A 19,650-nucleotide genomic window follows, 5' to 3' on the forward strand; every position below is an offset into this window, starting at 1 on the left:
CTGAATCCGGAATTGTCATTGGTTCCATAGGGGTTCTTGATAGTTCTCCATGTGAGCCTGGTGATTGTTCTGCCCTCTTGGGATCTCGGTGGAGCTTCAAAAGGTTCTGGGAGATTCCGGGAGAAATTTTGCTTGGTACCCTGGATAAGATCAACAGTGGCTTTTGTGTTGTAAGGGACACTTCGAACAGGTATTGTGGCAGGTTTGGTATTTTCGGACGCTCCTTGGAAGGTGGTGGGTATTGTCTGGAGGGTGTCGATGGCTTCTTCTCTTGCATTCACAGTCCTGATGGGTGCTATACTGAGACTGGTAGTACTGATGGGCATGTTTCAGTGGCGTTTGCTTCCAATGAGGTCGGTTTCGGCTGGACTGACTCTGGAATTGGGCCTTGTCGGGCTGACCTTCATGAGTCTTCAGTTTGAGTCCTTTGCTAATAGCAGTTTTGAGGGTTGTCTGGAATTCGACCCTAGAGGGGGGGTACTGTAATAATCTGCTCAGCTGCCTGTGCAGGCAGGCAGCTTTTTGACCATTGTTCAGGTCTGCATTCTGCAGGTCTCTGGAAGAGAGAACTTTTGTCAGTTTTTCAGCTTGCTGCTGCTGAAGAATTTGCATACGTTTGTCATGCAAATTGCCTAGCCACATCCCTTGTAGGCCTGCTCTATATATACCATGTGATATCACAGACCTTGGCTGGTCATAAGGATTCTTCCTGTGAAACACTCTGGAGAGTGTCAGCCTTGCTCATTGTTTGAAAGATTAGCTTAAGAGTAATTCTTGGGACTGCACTCGGCAGGTTCCCTAGTGCAGTTAGGATTGCATATCTGTTTTGTCTGTCTGTTGCGATTGTCCTGTCCCTGCGGTGGTCGACAGGAAGTCGTTCTGATCTTTGTTCTTGGAGTATAGCTGGAGCAGCGGTTGCTACCAGCCATCTCCTCTATCTGTCTTGCCTGGATCGCACTCGCCTAGCGCTAGTGCTGTGGATCCGTCTGAACTCCATCTCTCTGTCTCCCTGGATCGCACTGGCCTCTTTTCACTAGTGCTGTGGATCCGTCTGATCTCCATCTCTCTGTCTCCCTGGATCGCACTGGCCTCTTTTCGCTAGTGCTGTGGATCCTATCTCTCGCTTGTCCCTGTTTTCGTGTGTCTGTCTTGTCTGCTACGAACGCTTGCTGGAGGCTTGGTGAGGTAACCGTTAAGCAAGCGCTCGCGTCCTCTGTTTCATGTTTGTCTGTCGGTGGTTAGTTAGGCGTGCTTGTCTCTATTGTGCTTATTACGTGGAGACCGCGCATGAACGCGTGCACTGTTGCGAATAAGTGCGGTGTTCGCGTTCAGTTAGCGTTTGTTATTTTCCTTATCTCCTCATTGTATGATTTGCTGTGCCTTTGCTACTCTCGTGCTCCGCCTTGCTGTAGCCTTGTGTCACGTCTGGCGATCGCACCTCTCGCGATCGCGTTCCTACTTCATATCTGCTGTGGTGTGTGCACCATCGCGGGTTGGCGACTAGTTTGGTGCACACACATACAATCTGTCTCTGTGCTCATTCTCAATCGCCTCTCTTGCGATTGCGTTTCTTCCCTTCATACAATTCCTGTCTGGCGTGTGTGGTAGGGCAGAGGAGCTGTTCCTCTGCGCTCCACAGCTCCACCTGCCGACAGGAATTTTCCTCTACAGGTGCATTGCACCTTCTGCTGGGTTCCCGCAAATTATACGCTTGTGGAGGATTTCCGCAGTGTCAGCGCACATCCTGTGCGCTGATCACGGAGAGAATTCCACAATCGTTACATGTAGCCATGGATTTCCTTCAATGCAAGAAAAGCATCCAAGCTCTCTTTAAAAAGACTATACAGTGTAAATTAAACATTCTACCGATCTTCTTCTCAGATAAAGTTATAATCACTTTCCGGGTCTGTTTCCTCTAATGTACTCCCAGTCCACGTGTCCTCCGGATTCCAGCACGTAGCCCCGTCCCCTTTCAGATAAATGCTGTGGCACTTCCATGGCACTCTTCTAAAAGTGGACCCAGGCCAGGCTTGGGGTATGCACCAGTGCATATGGGGCTCAGGGGGAATTCAATAGAGGAAATAGACCCGGCAAGTGACTATAACTACAGTATATCTAAAAACAACAACGGTTTATTTTACACTGAGACTACACTTCCTGAGGTAAGATAGTGCAGAATTCATCAATGCGCCCTGCTGTCACCGCTCAACTCTCCCCCTAATGCCTGGTATGTCTTTCTGTATCATGATTACACAAGTGCAGGAAGAGAGGACAGCACTAGGGGGAGAACTGAGGGATGACACATCGATGGAATCCGGCGTGCAGCAGCTGGTGAGACATTACAGCACAGCTTCTGCTCGCGAGATACTCTGCATTGTTCCATGGTGGTTGTTCAGGACTCCGGTGTCAACCCTTGCCATGGTGACACCTGGAGCGGTCCGCTCCTGCCACTACCCCCTTAGTTCGCCACTGCACATTGCAAAATCGACAGGAAAGCTTGTTGCTATAAATAAGCTTTTTCTATAATCACCATAAATGGTACAGACTAACCAGCAAGCTCATGGTGACCCAGAACTCATTGGAGTGTGTAAGGGACTACAATGGTCCTAAAGTTAATAATCATGGTGAGGGGAGTCTTTTCCCTGCTGCAGAGACATCAGTGGTCCATGAAGATGCATATGTAATCCAAAACAATTTTTGACTGGATGATCCTTGTGCCGGGGGTACCCAGGAAGGGTGAAGTATTGCCCTTTACTGTATAATGTCCTGGATGTTGGCAATAAACACAGCAGTTGTTGCATATTAACTGGTGCACACATGTTCCTTTAAAGTTATATGCTATTTAATCTTTCCTAACGTGGAGGCACAGTGTTTCAGCAACATGTTGATGGCCGCTCCAGCTCACCTATCTGGCCTGAGTGCATAAACTATTTTCTACTGTCTACAAGTGTGAAACATGATTAAACACTACTTCAGTTCTTCTGGTCTTCTGTTGTCAGCTGCAATTTAACTGTGAGAATTTTTAATTTCTAAAATAAATTACATGGATTAATAGGTTCAAAGCATGAGGACCTACCTGAGAACCTGCTAATTTACTTTTTAAATGCATAAATAATATTTTCATAATGAAATGAATTCATATGATATACAGTATGCATAGACATGTGACTTGATGAAGTGTGATGGAATAAAGTGTTCAAGCTGACAAGAGTACATGGACTGATGTATCTTCTGACTCACCACAATCTTTTCTTCTAGCTCATTTTGCTCCACATCTTTAGTGTCTTCAGAAGGAACATTAGAGTTCTCCTCAACTGCAGTGTCCTCCTCAGCAGGAACATTAGTGTAGGGCTGTGTGTCATCAGTATTGGTTTCATCAGAAGCACCTACATTTGACTCCTTGTTTTGTAATAATGCAAAAACAGGTACAAGTTGAGTAACAATTTAACAACATTGAAATAATTGTACCTATACACATCAAATATTGCTCAACACAATCATTTACTTGCTGAAACTATGGTTTATCTGTTCATCCATTTCAGAGTTTCTTTCTGTGATTCTGCTTACAGAGAATCTGTACTGTGAAAATCTTACATAAATAAAAGTACCAGCCTGTTTGTAATCTTCTCCTAGCCCCCTCTGTGACATTTTGCTGCTCCTCCTGCTTTCTTTTCTTTCTTTTGTTTAACAAATTTTATTGAATTTCCTTATAACAACAACCCCTTGCAAGGGAAAAAGTTGAAAAAGTAGAAATACTGTGCAATTTACAATAAAATGAATAAGAAAAACACCAGTATTAGGAAAATACTGCACACATATATATGAAAGTAATAGTCATCCTCTACTTTAACCCTTTCCCACCCTGAATCCCACCCCACTCCCTCTGTCATTCCCGACTTTAGACCTATTTACAGTCTTATGTTATATCCAATTTCCCCAAATTGCCCAGCAAATGCTCTGTCAGATCCCACTTTGTATATTTGAAATGTTCCATTAGATCTTTAAGTTCTTGTTGGGTGTAGGTCTTCAAAATGAAAGGTTTCCATTTCTTGAAAAAGGACTGTTTTTTTTGTCTTTATGAATAATCGCTTCAAATCTATCCAAATGGTGTAGGTGCATAAGTTCCTCTTTCACATCCCAAATTGATGGGATACTTGCGTAAATCCATTTATTAAAGATTACCTTTCTCGCTGTAATTAGGACCAAATGAGCTAGTTTACTCATGCCTTGTTTGGTTGTCTGTGTCTCCTCCTCCACACCCACAACCGGTTCTTTATAATTGAATAGTAACAATAAAGGATGTGGTTCTAGCTGTATCTTGCACAATTGTTTAACATCCAGAAATCAGTTATTACTGGGCAACTCCAAACACAGTGGAATAAATCTGCATCCGGGTAGGAGCATTTAGGGCATTTTGGCGTGTAGTACGCTGGTTTTTTTTTATATTTAATGTAGAACGCGAATTTCGCTTTGTGTATAAATTTAAGATGAGATTCACTCCAGTTTTCCCCAATAATTGACTTGTGGACTGTTTTAGATCCCTCAAGGATCTTGGTTGATAAATCATCTTCCTGTATTTGTTTGGACCAGCTAGATAGATTGTTAGCTGCTCTTCTAGGAGCGGACAATTGTTGTAGGTCTTTCTGGATGATAGACAGTGATATTTTAGGTAAGTGTGGTGCTAGGAACTCGTCCAAGCAGTTTATAGTGGCTATTTTTTTAAACTGCGCTCCCTTACTTTCCACAAACGATCTCAACTGATCATAGTATAACAAAAATGTGGCGAGGGATATGAAATTTAGATCTAATGCCCGAGAAGGATAACAATTTGCCTGAATTTAGGTCTAGCATCTGCCCTAAACACTGTATCTATCTCACCAATCGAAAAAGCCTCTATGGGCCAGGCTTGCTGGGAATTCAGGTAGTGGCATATATTTTGAGATGAAATAAGGCATATTGAACGTTTTGCAGAGCTCTCTCCAAGTTATTATGGTATCATTAAAGATTTTATTATGCTTAAATTTCAATGGAAGGTTTTTATGTGACGTATGTAACAAACTGGCTAAAGACCATGGTTCTGCGTATGAAGATTCAAGGTCATAATTAGAATAGATAGTTGTAGAATTTATCCAGTCCCGTACATGCAGAGTGAGACAGGCTATATTGTACCTTCTAATGTCGGGTATTGCTAGGCCTCCCAAAGATTTGGGTAGCTGTAACTTGGAGAGAGCTATTCTTGCTTTGCCCCTTTTCCAGAGAAATCGGGAAAATGCCTTATAAAGGTCTTTCACATTTAATAAGTTGGCGTTTAACGTCAGCTATCAGGGGTTGGCGTTTAATAAGTTGGCGTTTAATGTCAGCTATCAGGGGTTGATAATCCCTAGAGTACAATACTATCAGGGGTTGATAATCCCTAGAGTACTATACCGAGGTATCTTTATGGAATTTAATTCCCAAATAAGTTACCTGAGAGCAAAGTTTAACCGAAATGTGAGTCAATCTAATTTTGGGGGCCATAGTAGACAAGTGCATTAGCTAACACGTTGAAACATTGACTCTAAATGCACTCATATCACCTATATCACCAATCAACTTTAATATCTGTTCCAGTTGAGTTGCCGGATCCTGTAAAAATAGCAAAATGTCGTCAGCAAACATGGCCTGTGAAACCCTATGGCCACCAATTTCTAGACCAGGGATGGTAGATTCCAAATAACGAGTCATGGGCTCTAGGGCAAGATTAACCACTTGAGGACCTAGGGCTTTACCCCCCTTAAGGATCGGCCACTTTTTTTCCATTCAGACCACTGCAGCTTTCACGGTTTATTGCTCGCTCATACAACCTACCACCTAAATGAATTTTGGCTCCTTTTCTTCTCACTAATAAAGCTTTCTTTTGGTGCTATGTGATGGCTGCTGCGATTTTTACTTTTTATTATATTCATCAAAAAAAGACATGAATTTTGGCAAAAAAATGATTTTTTTAAATTTCTGTGCTGACATTTTTCAAATAAAGTAAAATTTCTGTATACATGGAGCGCGAAAAATGTGGACAAACATGTTTTTGATAAAAAAAACCCCATTCAGTGAATATTTATTGGTTTGGGTAAAAGTTATAGCGTTTACAAACTATGGTGCAAAAAGTGAATTTTCCCATTTTCAAGCATCTATGACTTTTCTGACCCCCTGTCATGTTTCATGAGGGGCTAGAATTCCAGGATAGTATAAATACCCCCCAAATGACCCCATTTTGGAAAGAAGACATCCCAAACTATTCACTGAGAGGCATAGTGAGTTCATAGAAGATATTATTTTTTGTCACAAGTAAGCGGAAAATGACACTTTGTGAGAAAAAAAAAAAAAGAAAAGTTTTCATTTCTTCTAACTTGCGACAAAAAAAAAAAAAATGAAATCTGCCACGGACTCACCATGCCCCTCTCTGAATACCTTGAAGTGTCTACTTTCCAAAATGGGGTCATTTGTGGGGTGTGTTTACTGTCCTGGCATTTTGGGGGGTGCCTAATTGTAAGCACCCCTGTAAAGCCTAAAGGTGCTCATTGCACTTTGGACCCCTTAGCGCAGTAAGGCTGCAAAAAAGTGCCACACATGTGGTATTGCCATGCTCGGGAGAAGTAGTATAATGTGTTTTGGGGTGTATTTTTACACATACCGATGCTGGGTGGGAGAAATATCTCTGTAAATGACAATTTTTTTAATTTTTTGACACACAATTGTCCATTTACAGAGATCTTTCTCCCACTCAGCATGGGTATGTGTAAAAATACATCCCAAAACACATTATACTACTTCTCCCGAGTACGGCAATACCACATGTGTGGCACTTTTTTGCACCCTAACTGCGCTAAGGGGCCCAAAGTCCAATGAGCACCATTAGAATTTCACAGGTCATTTTGAGAAATTTCGTTTCAAGACTACTCCTCACGGTTTAGGGCCCCTAAAATGCCAGGGCAGTATAGGAAACCCACAAATGACCCCATTTTAGAAAGAAGACACCCCAAGGTATTCCGTTAGAAGTACGGTGAGTTCATAGAAGATTTTATTTTTTGTCACAAGTTAGCGGAAAATGACACTTTGTGAAAAAAACCTATAAAAATCAATTTCCGCTAACTTGTGACAAAAAATAAAATCTTCTATGAACTCACCGTACTACTAACGGAATACCTTAGGGTGTCTTCTTTCTAAAATGGGGTCATTTGTGGGGTTCCTATACTGCCCTGGCATTTTAGGGGCCCTAAACCATGAGGAGTAGTCTTGAAACTAAATTTCTCAAAATGACCTGTGAAATCCTAAAGGTACTCATTGGACTTTGGGCCCCTTAGCGCAGTTAGGGTGCAAAAAAGTGCCACACATGTGGTATCGCTGTACTCGGGAGAAGTAGTACAATGTGTTTTGGGGTGTATTTTTACACATACCCATGCTGGGTGGGAGAAATAACTCTTTAAATGGACAATTGTGTGTAAAAAAATCAAAAGATTGTCATTTACAGAGGTATTTCTCCTACCCAGCATGGGTATGTGTAAAAATACACCCCAAAACACATTGTAACTACTTCTCCCGAGTACGGCGATACCACATGTGTGGCACTTTTATGCACCCTAACTGCGCTAAGGGGCCCAGAGTCAAATGAGTACCTTTAGGCTTTACAGGGGTGCTCAAAATTTAGCACCCCACCCACTTGCCAGGACAGTTAACAAACCCCACAAATGACCCCATTTTGGAAAGAATACACAACAAGGTATTCCATGAGGGGAATGGTGAGGTCATTGAAAATTTTATTTTTTGTCACAAGTTAACGGAAAATGACACTTTGTAAAAAAAAAAAAAAAAAAAAATTCTGCTAACTTGTGACAAAAACTAAAATCTTCTATGAACTCACCGTGCACCTCACATAATACTTTAGAGTGTTCTCTTTCCAAAATGGGGTCATTTGTGGAGTCTGTCCTGGCATTTTAGGGTCTCTGCAATCATTACATGTATGGCCAGTATTAGGAGTTTCTGCTATACTCCTTATATTGGGTATACGGGTAATGCACTCTGGGCTGAAAGGAGAAATGAACGGCAAACATACCTTGCTCCTCATCAATGGCAGATCTTTCTCCACATCAATGGCAGTGATAACCTCAGAAGAGAGACACCCCGTGCCACCCTGCACTCAGGGTGAGCCACCAACTTATGTGACTGGGCCTCAGAACTTTAGTATACAGCATTATGCCTGTAGGATACAGCAATATGCCTGCCAATAGAGATGACTCTGTGTGGCATTAAAGCATCATCATAGGCCCAAATCACATATAAACCGGGGGTGTCCACACTCAAGGGAAATTCAAACATGCCGTCTTATATCGCCAACCCAGGACAGATCAGCAATATCAAGCATGGAAACCGATCCTTCTTCCGACTTTTATGCTTACCCGTTTGGTTTTCAAGCTTACCTCTCCTCTCCCTGCGACAATGTGCGAAAGACCACTGAGTGTGTGCCTACTCCTGTGTCTGGAGTTCCCTAGGTTCTAATAGTGTACCTGCTCGTGGTACCTCTCAAAACACTCCCCTACGCATAGGCCAGGGTGGTCAGGACATTTGGGACAATAAAAAACGGTGTCAGTCCTTCTTCTAGCACTGCTGCAGACACGACAACGTTTTCTTCGGATGCATTGACCTGGGGTACTCGGAATCTGATAGGCGTAATGCCTTCCATGCAATCGGCTAGTTGCATCTGGGGGGGGGGACCCTGACACCTCCTGGATACAGGATGTCCAGAATGATCTGTTCCTGAAATTGAAGGAAAGATCCAGTTCTCCCAGCCTTACTGTAGAGAACAAAGCTGTTGTATACTGCCAATTGAATCAGATAAAAAGACACTTTCTTATACCAGCGTCTTGTTTTCCGGGTAACTAAATAGGGCGCTAACCTCTGGTCATTGAAGTCCACCCCTCCCATGTTGACATTATATTCGTGGACGACAAGGGGCTTTTCAATGACCGCAGTTGCCCGTTGAATTTGGACTGTCGTGTCTGTGTGAATGGTGGACAGAAAGTAAACGTCCCTCTTGTCCCTCCATTTCACCGCGGGCAGGTCTTCAGTACGCAAGGCGGCCCTCTGCCCCCGTTCAAGTCTGGTGGTAACGAGCCGTTGGGGGAAGCCCTGGCGACTAGGCCGCGCAGTGCCACAGCATCGGATTCCTTCTAACTTTAAGTGCTGAAAGAGGGCCACACTTGTGTAATAATTGTCCACAAAAAGATGGTACCCCTTCCGGAACAAGGGTGACACTAAGTCCCACACAACCTTCCACTGCTCCCCAGGTAGTCAGGGCATCCGACCGGCTCCAATTTTGAGTCTTTTCCCTCATAGACCCTAAAACGACATGTATAGCCTGTGGCCCTTTCACAGAGCTTATACAGTTTCACCCCATACCGGGCGCGCTTGCTTGGGATGTACTGTTTGATGCCAAGGCGCCCGGTAAAGCGTAAGAGGGACTCGTCTACGCAGATGTTCTGTTCAGGGATATAAGCATCTGCAAATGTTGATGACAGGTGGTCTATGAGGGGCCGAATTTTGTGGAGCCGGTCATAAGCAGGGTGGCCCTTTTCATGACAGGTTTCGTCGTCGTTGAAGTGCAGGAAGCGCAGGATGGACTCAAATCGTGTCCTGGACATGGCAGCAGGGTACAAGGGAACATGATTTACTGGGTTCGTAGACCAATACGACCGCAGTACATTCTGTTTCATTAGTCCCAAGTGAAGGATAAGGGCCAAAAAGATTTTAATGTCGGAAACTTGGACTGGTTTCCACCGGAAAGGCTGGGCATACATGCTCTCCGGGTGCTCGGTGATGAATTGTGTGGCTTTACGGTTGGTCTCAACCACAATTAAGTCCAAGAGAACTTGGGTGATGAACAGCTGCAAAAAGTCTAGGGCCGTTCCTAGATGAGCTGTCGCCACCTGGACTCCAGACTGGGCGGTGAAAGGGGGCACTACGGGTGCGGCGGAATCAGGGGCTTGCCAATCTGGTTGTGCCAGCACCTCTGGGAGTCTATGGGTACTACGGGCCCGTCTTCTTCTTGGTGGCTGCGACGGGGGTACTACTGCACTTGCCACCGTACCAGTTTCAACTTCCATGCTGACGCTCACCACTTCGCCAGGGTCTACAGAAGTACTGGTACCAAGTCCAGGAGATGCTGCGCTGCTGGTGCCTGCCTCACCAAGAAAACTATCAACAGCGCTAGCACCACCCTGCTGCCCTTGAGGCGGATCCTGCGCCACCTGCGGTCTAACGACTTGGGGTCTGGTACGCCTGGCTCTAGCCGGGACCAAAGCCTCGTCATCACTTTCGGTCAGGGAACCACTGCTTTCTACAGGTTCAAATTCGGACCCGGAAGATTCGACGGATGATTCTTCCCAAAAGAACTCATTCGACTGGTCCATGTACCTGTATACCTCGTCATCGGAAAGCCCCCTTCTTGCCATTTTGGATTGCTAAATTTATGGGGTTTTCCTCCGAGACTACCCAGATAAAAAGAGCACCTACCTAGCAAAAAGGGAGTATTTGAGAGGTATTGGGGTTGGTGGGAAGTGGGGTCTCAGAGGCAATCAAACAATCACGGGACAATCAAATACAATTACAGCACAATCGACTCCAATCACAGCACAAGCAAATCTGATGCACTCGGAAGGTGGTGGTTGGAAGTGGTGGGGGGGAGGGTGGGGTTGGGTGTGGTGGGGGGAGGGTGGGGTTGTGTGTGGCGGGAAGTGGGGTCTCAGGCAATCAAACAATCACGGGGCAATCGAAGCAGATCACGGGACAATCAAATACAATTACAGCACAATCTAATCCAATCACAGCACAATCAAATCTGATGCACTCGGAAGGTGATGGGGGGAGGGTGGGGTTGGGTGTGGCAGGAAGTGAGGTCTCAGAGGCAATCAAACAATCACGGGACAATCGAAGCCGATCACGGGACAATCAAATACAATTACAGCACAATTGAATACAATCGCAGCACAAGCAAATCTGATGCACTCGGAAGGTGGTGGTTGGAGGTGGTGGGGGGGGGGGGAGGGGTTGGGTGTGGCGGGAAGTGGGGTCTCAGAGGCAATCAAACAATCACGGGACAATCGAAGCCGATCACGGGACAATCAAATACAATTACAGCACAATCGAATACAATCGCAGCACAAGCAAATCTGATGCACTCGGAAGGTGGTGGTTGGAGGTGGTGGGGGGGGAGAGTGGGGTTGGGTGTGGGAGGAAGTGGGGTCTCAGAGGCAATCAAACAATCACGGGGCAATCGAAGCCGATCACGGGACAATCAAATACAATTACAGCACAATCGAATACAATCGCAGCACAAGCAAATCTGATGCACTCGGAAGGTGATGGGGGAGGGTGGGGTTGGGTGTGGCGGGAAGTGGGGTCTCAGAGGCAATCAAACAATCACGGGACAATCCAAGCAGATCACGGGACAATCAAATACAATCGCAGCACAATCGAATACAATCGCAGCACAATCAAATACAAGCGCAGCACAATCGATACAATCAAAGCACAGTCAAATACAATGCACTTGGACGGTAATTAGGGGGGGGGGGGTGGGTTGAGGGTGATTTGAGGGGGTGGGGGGTTGATCAGGAGCCCGCACGGGGCAGACTGAGTCCTGATCTGATGAGAGGCAGACACAGGGGGTTACTGATCGCAGATCAGTTAGTGATTGCTGGAGAGGACAGATGTAAACAAAGAGCAGGGGATGTAATCAGGAGGGGGATATGAGGGCAATCGAGGGCCTGGGCAGGTGATCGGTTACCCCCGCGGGGCAGTTAGGGTCTGCTCTGATGGGTGGGGGTGCTGAGGGGTGATGGACAGGTGATAGACAGGTGATCAGAGGGGGATCAGAGGGGGATCAGGGGGTAAGGTAGCTGTATACAGATGTATACAGTATACAGGGGGGTAGTCTGGGATGGGGTCTGGGGGTGATCAGGGGTGACTAGGAGGCAGTTAGGGACCTAAACTAAGCGACAGCGTCGCTAGTTAGTGGCAGGTGGGGGGGTGGGGGTTTTATAGGGGTGCAAGGGTGCTGGGCAGGGGTCTGCTGGGGTGATCAGGGGGGGTAGGAAGGCTGGGGTGGGAGATCAGGGGGGCTAGGCACAAAAAAAAGCAATGTGATGTGAAGACTTACAAGTGCTTCCTCCTCGCTGGTGGTCTCTGGAACAATGAGACCACGAGGCGAGGAGGAAGCACGTATAAGGCACTTTGTTTACCTAACAAAGTGCCTTATACATTCTGATTGGCCCCATGCACGGATTCCTCTGCTCGCCGGCGCTGCTAAGTGGCCGGCGAGCAGAGACAAAATGCCGGGCTTTCGACTCCCGGCAGAGGATCGCGTCACTGATGACGCGATCGCTCCGCCCATGCCCCTACAAGGACCGCCGCCTTTGGGCATGAGCTGGTCCATGTGGGGTCCACTTCCCGGCCGCCTCTGTGCGTTAGGCGGTCGGGAAGTGGTTAAAGAGCAGAGGTGACAAGGGTCAACCCTGTCTTGTCCCCTTCTCAAGTGTAAAAGGGCCCGAGAGGAAGCCAGGGGTATAAATACGAGCACAAGGGCTAGAATGCATAGCATAGATTAGGTTACATATTGCTCCGAATATTTTCATTTTGTCCAAGACCCCGTCCAGCCAGTCCTAGGACACATTATCAAACGCTTTTTCAGCGTCAATCATTAATATAGCATAGTTTTTACATGTTCTGGAATAGAATCCTACTTGGTTGGGACTAACCAGTTTAGGTAGCTGCTGCTTTCTTGTGATAAAATCACTGTTTTATTAATTGTTTTGTAAACAATGAAGATGGCCGCCAAACAGGAAATACATCATCAGAGCAGGTGCCTTTGCAGAGGCTCCTCTCAAACGTGACTTCACTGCTGTAATATTTCTCCCACTTGTTGCCTTGGCTGCTTGTCTGGGATTTAAACTCATCTTTCTGCACTCACAGCTGTTCACAAGGTCACAGACAGGCTGGCTGTGAGCAGACACTGGCTGTGACTCATACACACAGCACACACACATAGAGCCTGCAGGGGGCGTGGGGGAGGTGTGCATAACTTCTCCCTATCACAGCACACTCCTCTCTGGGCTGACAAGGCTCGACAAAGGAAAGAAGATCAGATATAATACAGAGACAGTGCAACTAGAAAAGGCTGCAGTAAGCCAGACCACATTAGAACAAGTATAGGAACTTATAGGATAGAAGAAATAAGGCTGAACATTTTGTTACAGAGTCTCTTTAAGGGAAAATATTATTATCTTGGTTAGTTCCTCCTGGAAATCATAGTTGCTTTCTTCTGAGATAAGCCTACTACTGGCCTGCTTTGGTGGTTCCTCCCAAATTAAGTGTGTGTGTGTGTTTTCTTGGGGGGGGGGGGGGGTATAACTGTCTTTACCACCCTCTCTGTAGCTGCAACATATTTTCTGTTAAGTCTTCCAGATAGCCCCACAGGAGGCCTTCAATCCTGAATACCACATATACTCTGGCAGGCTCTGCCGTTATACCTAACTTTCTCCATCCTGATTGCCCCCCCCTATCCTGGTGACCATCTCTATTCTGAATATCTCATCTATCCTAACTAACCTCCTTCCCCATCATGACTTTCTTCAATAATAAGTAGAAGTCTCTCATCTGACACTTACTCTTAGTAGTCACTTATCTAAGTACTGGCCCTCTCCATCTTGACTATTTTCTCTATCCTACCTAATGCTTTTACATTCTTACCACCCTCAACAATTGGTAGTAGTCTGCTTATCTCTTATCTACGTTTTTTGCCATTTTTGTACCTGTCACGTCTCTATCTTCCACTCATCTGACAGCCACTCATACGGTAGTTACATAGTTAATGTAAAAAAAAAAAAAAGACATCTGTCCATTAAGTCCAACCAGAATAATAGAGTATACAAGTATACATGAAGTACATTTCTGTCCTGTAACCTCACATATACCAGTTGATCCAGGGGAAGGCAAAAAAAAACCCAAAACCCTTACAAGGCTTAGGCCAGTTAACATTTACAGGACTCACAAGGCCAAAAAGAAATGTACTTTTACTTACCCAGGGCTTCTTCCAGCCCCTAGAAGTCATTTGGGTCCCTCCGCGCAGTTCCAGTCCTCTCCGGGGTCCTGCTGGCAGCCAGCAAGGATAGCCAACCCTCGACAGGTCCTGTGTGCGCTCACAACACCGGTAGCATACTGCAGAGACGCAGTACACTCCCAATGATGTGGGCATGTTCGTGCGAACATGCGCAGAAGGCGCTGACTCATCGGGGGTCATCGATCTTTACATGCTGTCAGCAGGACCCGGGAGAGGACTGGAGCTGGGCCAAAGGACCTAAATTACTTCTAGGGGCTGGAATTTCTTTTTTGGCCTCAAGAGTCCTTTAAGGGCCCAGCGATTTTAAAATCACTAGCGGTTTGCGGTTTTGCGATTCAGCAATCGCAAACGCTGTAGTGGAAAAGGGCCCTAAGGGAAACAATGAATTCCCAACTTCAGGTGGCCGTCAAATCTGCTGGGAATTACCTGGAAATTGTAGCTATGGATATCCTTCAAAACAAGGAAAGCATTCAAGCCTCCTTTAAGGTAAAGATGCTCGTTACGAGGTCGAAATTATGGCTTCCCGTAATTTATGGCCGAATTTGGTCATTTTGAGATCGTAATCATAAGGCGTAAAAGTCTGAGTTTACGGATGTTAATTACGCGTGTATTCAAAACCCGGGACCCGAAGGGACTTGAAACTTCAATTACGAGTCGTGATTTCGGGTTCCAGCGGAATTTAACTTGTGGACCAATCACAGAGCCCCCAGTAGACGCCCTGGAAGACAATCAGAAGAGGGGAGCTTGTGCCCACCCCTTCACCATATATATGGTGGCCATTTTAGGTTGCTCACACTTGCTGCCTGAGAGATTGCTCCAGTGGTGTTGTCTGTGTGCAAGCAGTTTCTGCAAAAACAAAAGTTTTTGTTTTCCATACTGCTGTAACTAGTATATATTGCTGTTCTGCTAGCTACGTAGAGACAGTCAGATAGTAATTGGTTTATACTGGTAGGTGAACAGAGGCGCCAGTAGAATAAAAGTACATAACATTTTTAAAAATTGCTGGGAGGAAGTGGTGGACTTGCCTCCGTTAAAGCAGACACCAAGGACTGTGATTAAATAAATAAATACACATTTATTGAAGATACCCCAAGGATGCAACGCGTTTCGCGGGCACAGCCCACTTCTTCAGGCAATAAACAGGGGATAAACAACTGTAAACAAAAAAACAGAAGACAGAGACATTGCTATAAAAGTTGCCCTACAAACTTGCATACGTATTTACAATTAGTGTAATAAGGATAGTATTGTAAAATTAGTGCTCACTATTTTGGTATGGTTTGGGATAAACTACAAGCAATGTGTGATTGGAGTCTGGAGTAAACTGCAAGACTATGTGAGGGGAATAGGTGAGTTTGCAGTGGTAAACAGTGAATAATTAAAAAGGATCAAATTAGAAGGTAGGGAGTGGGGTAGGTTATAGTTAGCAAGGGTGAATATTAACAAAGGTAGAAAATAAATTAAGTAGAAAATAAATTATAAACTTACCAGCAATTCTGTTATAGCAAGCAGAGCGCCTCTGTACTGTTGTGAGGTCGCCTGCTGCTTTAAATGCATTAGTGCTAGCAGATCTGGCCAATCCAGATGCTGTGCTGGCATGGGTGGGCGGAGTTAGTGGCCATGGTGACTGGGGATCCTCCAATTAGCTGCTGCCAGCTGTAAGGAGCCGAATGGTGTGCATGTGCATGGCCCCAACACCTATAGACAATCAAGCAGCTTTCTGCTTAATTACCTGAGTTACTGTGATCTGGTACAGGCTGAGCTCTCATTCCCTCACCTGCATCAGTCAGGCTACAATCAGGCCTGCTAAGCATAGGCTTATCAGGCTTACTATATAAATGCAACTCTCAGTCGATTAGACCTTGGTCGATTTATGCACCGGTATTTCAAAGTACACCGGTTTCTAAGTACAAAGAGAACGACCGAATTACACCAGAATTAAGCCAGAAGAGACCAGAAGGAACAGACACAAGACTTTAGCAATCTGATTCACGGTTAGTGCAATAATGTTGTCTCTGCTCTTCATGATTAGCCTGCTTTTCCCTGCTATTCTCAAATCTGTACACTCGCTGCATCCTCCTGCTGTCAGCAACACGCTCTACATTTCTCCCTCTCTTTTATCATCTCCACAGGTTGCTTCTCACGAAACTTTCTTATTTATACAACCGCACTATACATTTCATACTGCAACTACCCATAAATCTAAATCCCACCCTATCCTCCGCTCTCTCTGCCTCCTATTACTCCTTGCTGCAGGTGACATTTCACCAAACCCCGGACCCTCTCTGCCGGCTCGCTCCTCACTCTTGCACACTAATCGCACTGCAAACAGCCAACCACATGCACACCGAAACTGCCACAACCTTATTAATATTCCTCTTCTCCCCCCTCCTCCCCCACCTATCTCTGCTGCTCTCTGGAATGCCCGCTCAGTCTGCAACAAACTTCCTTTCATCCATGACCTTTTCAATTCCAACGCCTTCACCTTCTTTGGGGTCACAGAAACATGGCTGACGCCTTCTGACACGGTCTCACCTGCCGCCCTCTCTTATGGGGGATTCCACTTTAGTCACATGCCTAGAAGTGGGAATAAACATGGCGGTGGTGTGGGCATTCTTTTCTCTGATAGATGCTCCTTCAAGCCACTCACCCCCATTCCTTCTCTTTCTCTACCTTCCTTTGAAGTCCATGCAGTCCGTCTATACTCTCCCTCTAACCTCCAGATCGCAATAATCTACCGCCCTCCTGGCCCTCCTTCCTTCTTCCTAGATCACTTCTCTGCATGGCTCCTCCAGTTCCTGTCCTCCGATATCCCTACCATCATTATGGGCGACTTTAACATTCATGTTGACACCAACAATTCTGCCGCCACTAAACTTCTGTCACTTACTTCCTCCTACGGCCTGTCTCAGTGGTCCACTGCTCCAACTCACTCTAATGGTCATACACTTGACCTCATATTCACTCGTCTCTGTTCTATCACTGATTTCACTAATTCTCCTCTCCCGCTCTCTGATCATAACCTACTAAACTTCTCTCTCTCCTCCTCTCTTCCTACCACCCTGCCTCAAGCACGCTCATATACACGCAGGAACTACCGCAACATAGACATGCAATCTGTCTCTGATGCCTTGGCACCTCTCCTCACACAACCATTCACTGACCCTGACTCAGCAGCTGCACACTATCATTGCTCAATCACGCAAGTCATGGATGAAATCGCACCCCTCACCAATGTCCGCCCGCACCGTGTCAGTCGCCAACCCTGGCTGACCAAAGCTACTAAACAGCTAAAGGGTCGCTCTAGGGTAGCTGAACGCCGTTGGAGAAAAACTAATACTAACGAGGATTTCATTACTTACAAAAAAGAGTTGAACAAGTTTAAAACCGCTCTCTCTTCTGCAAAACAATCATACTTCTCCTCCCTCATATCCTCCCACTTGCACAATCCAAAGCGCCTGTTCAGTACTTTCAACTCCCTTCTCCGTCCACCCCCTCCTCCTCCTTCTTCATGCTTATCAGCTGAAGAATTTGCAACATACTTTACAGATAAAATTGCAAAAATCCGTAGTGTGTTTTCCATGCAGACATCAAACTCCATCTCCACTCCTCTTGTTGACTGCTCTCTTTCCAGTTTCTCTCCACTCTCTGAACATTCGCTCTCTTCCCTTATCTCCAAATCCCATCTAACCACCTGTTCTTTGGATCCTATCCCATCACATCTCATTCCACAGCTATCCACATCCCTCATCCCTGCCATAACATCGCTGTTTAACCTATCCCTCTCCTCCGGAATTTTTCCATCCTCACTCAAGAGGGCACAATTTATGGCACAAGAAAGTATACAAATATCCGGGCATCAATCAGCAAGATAATGCACAAACTCCTTTAATCCTTCCCCAAGAATTCTGACAGACGAATTGTATGGCCTAACAGCCGTTTCACAGAGAAATCTGCTTCTTCAGAGGCAACAATAATTGTTGCCAATAATAACTTTATTGTTGCCTCTGAAGAAGCAGATTTCTCTGTGAAACGGCTGTTAGGCCATACAATTCGTCTGTCAGAATTCTTGGGGAAGGATTAAAGGAGTTTGTGCATTATCTTGCTGATTGGTGCCCGGATATTTGTATACTTTCTTGTGCCATAAATTGTTACCTACTCTTCCGGAGGCACGGTCTCTAACCCCTGCTACCCCCTTGGGGCTGCCTACCAGGGCATCTAGTGCCACCCTATCCACTCTTCTGGTTGCTGAAAATCACTCAAGAGGGCTGTTGTAACACCACTACTTAAAAAAACACCTCTAGACCCCACCGAACTTGCTAACTACCGCCCAGTGTCACTTCTTTCATTTGCATCTAAATTACTTGAACGCCACATCCATGCTGAACTAAGTCAGTATTTATCTGCAAATTCCTTGCTCGATCAGTTCCACTCTGGCTTCCGGCCAAACCACTCCACAGAAACAGCACTCACCTAAGTAGCTAATGATCTCCTCACAGCTAAATCCAAAGGCTATTATTCCATACTCATCCTTCTAGATCTGTCATCAGCATTCGACACTGTCGACCACACTCTACTCCTACAGATCCTTTCATCTATAGGAATAAAGGACCTCTCTCTCTCCTGGATATCTTCCTACCTGTCTGGAAGGTCTTTCACTGTTTCTTATTCAGATCAGGCCTCCTCTTCACATCCTCTGTCTGTAGGGGTACCTCAAGGCTCTGTCCTCGGTCCCCTCCTCTTCTGTATCTACATGCACGGTCTTGGTAACTTAATCAGCGCATTCGGTTTCCAATACCACCTATATGCAGACGATACACAACTGTACCTCTCGGCCCCAGACCTTAACTCCCTCCTCACACGGGTTCCCGACTGCCTGTCCGCTATCTCCTCTTTCATGTCCTCTCGCTTCTTAAAACTCAATATGAATAAAACTGAACTAATAGTCTTTCCACCATCCCTGTCCACCCCTTTGCCTGATATTACAATAAATGTAAACAACACGTCTATAACATCAGTTCCCAAAGCACGGTGCCTGGGGGTAATATTTGATTCTTCTCTCTCATTTACTCCTCACATTAACTCCCTAACCAGCTCCTGCCATTTCCAACTGAAAAACATAGCACGTATCCGACCTTTTCTCTCCCATGACACAACCAAAATGTTAGTACATGCTCTTATTATATCTCGATTGGACTATTGCAATATATTGCTTGGTGGACTTCCAACTAACCGACTAACACCGCTCAATTCTGTACTGAACTCTGCTGCTCGACTCATTCATCTCTCCTCTCGCTCTTCCTCTGCTGACCCTCTCTGTCAAGCTCTTCACTGGCTACCAATTAATGAGAGGATTCAGTTCAAACTCTTAACCATAACCTACAAAGCTCTCCACAATCTCTCTCCCCTGTACATCTCCTCACTAGTCTCCAGATACCAACCCAACCGCAATCTCAGATCTGCACACGAGCTTCTTCTATCCTCTTCTACAATTACCTCCT

General features: G+C 45.5%; 1 protein-coding gene across 5 annotated transcripts in view; it reads right to left on the reverse strand.

Annotated features, from left to right (window-relative positions):
* AMPH (amphiphysin) overlaps positions 1-19,650 on the reverse strand; it is a 1,183,179-nt gene that overhangs the window by 205,592 nt on the left and 957,937 nt on the right. For all 5 annotated transcript variants that reach the window (XM_068236417.1, XM_068236420.1, XM_068236419.1 and 2 more), the window contains one exon: positions 3,241-3,399. In XM_068236417.1, the coding sequence (XP_068092518.1) occupies positions 3,241-3,399 (159 nt within the window). The remainder of the gene's footprint in view (positions 1-3,240; positions 3,400-19,650) is intronic.

Source organism: Hyperolius riggenbachi, chromosome 5 (genome assembly GCF_040937935.1).
Source record: "Hyperolius riggenbachi isolate aHypRig1 chromosome 5, aHypRig1.pri, whole genome shotgun sequence".
NCBI classification, from domain to species: Eukaryota; Metazoa; Chordata; class Amphibia; order Anura; family Hyperoliidae; genus Hyperolius; species Hyperolius riggenbachi.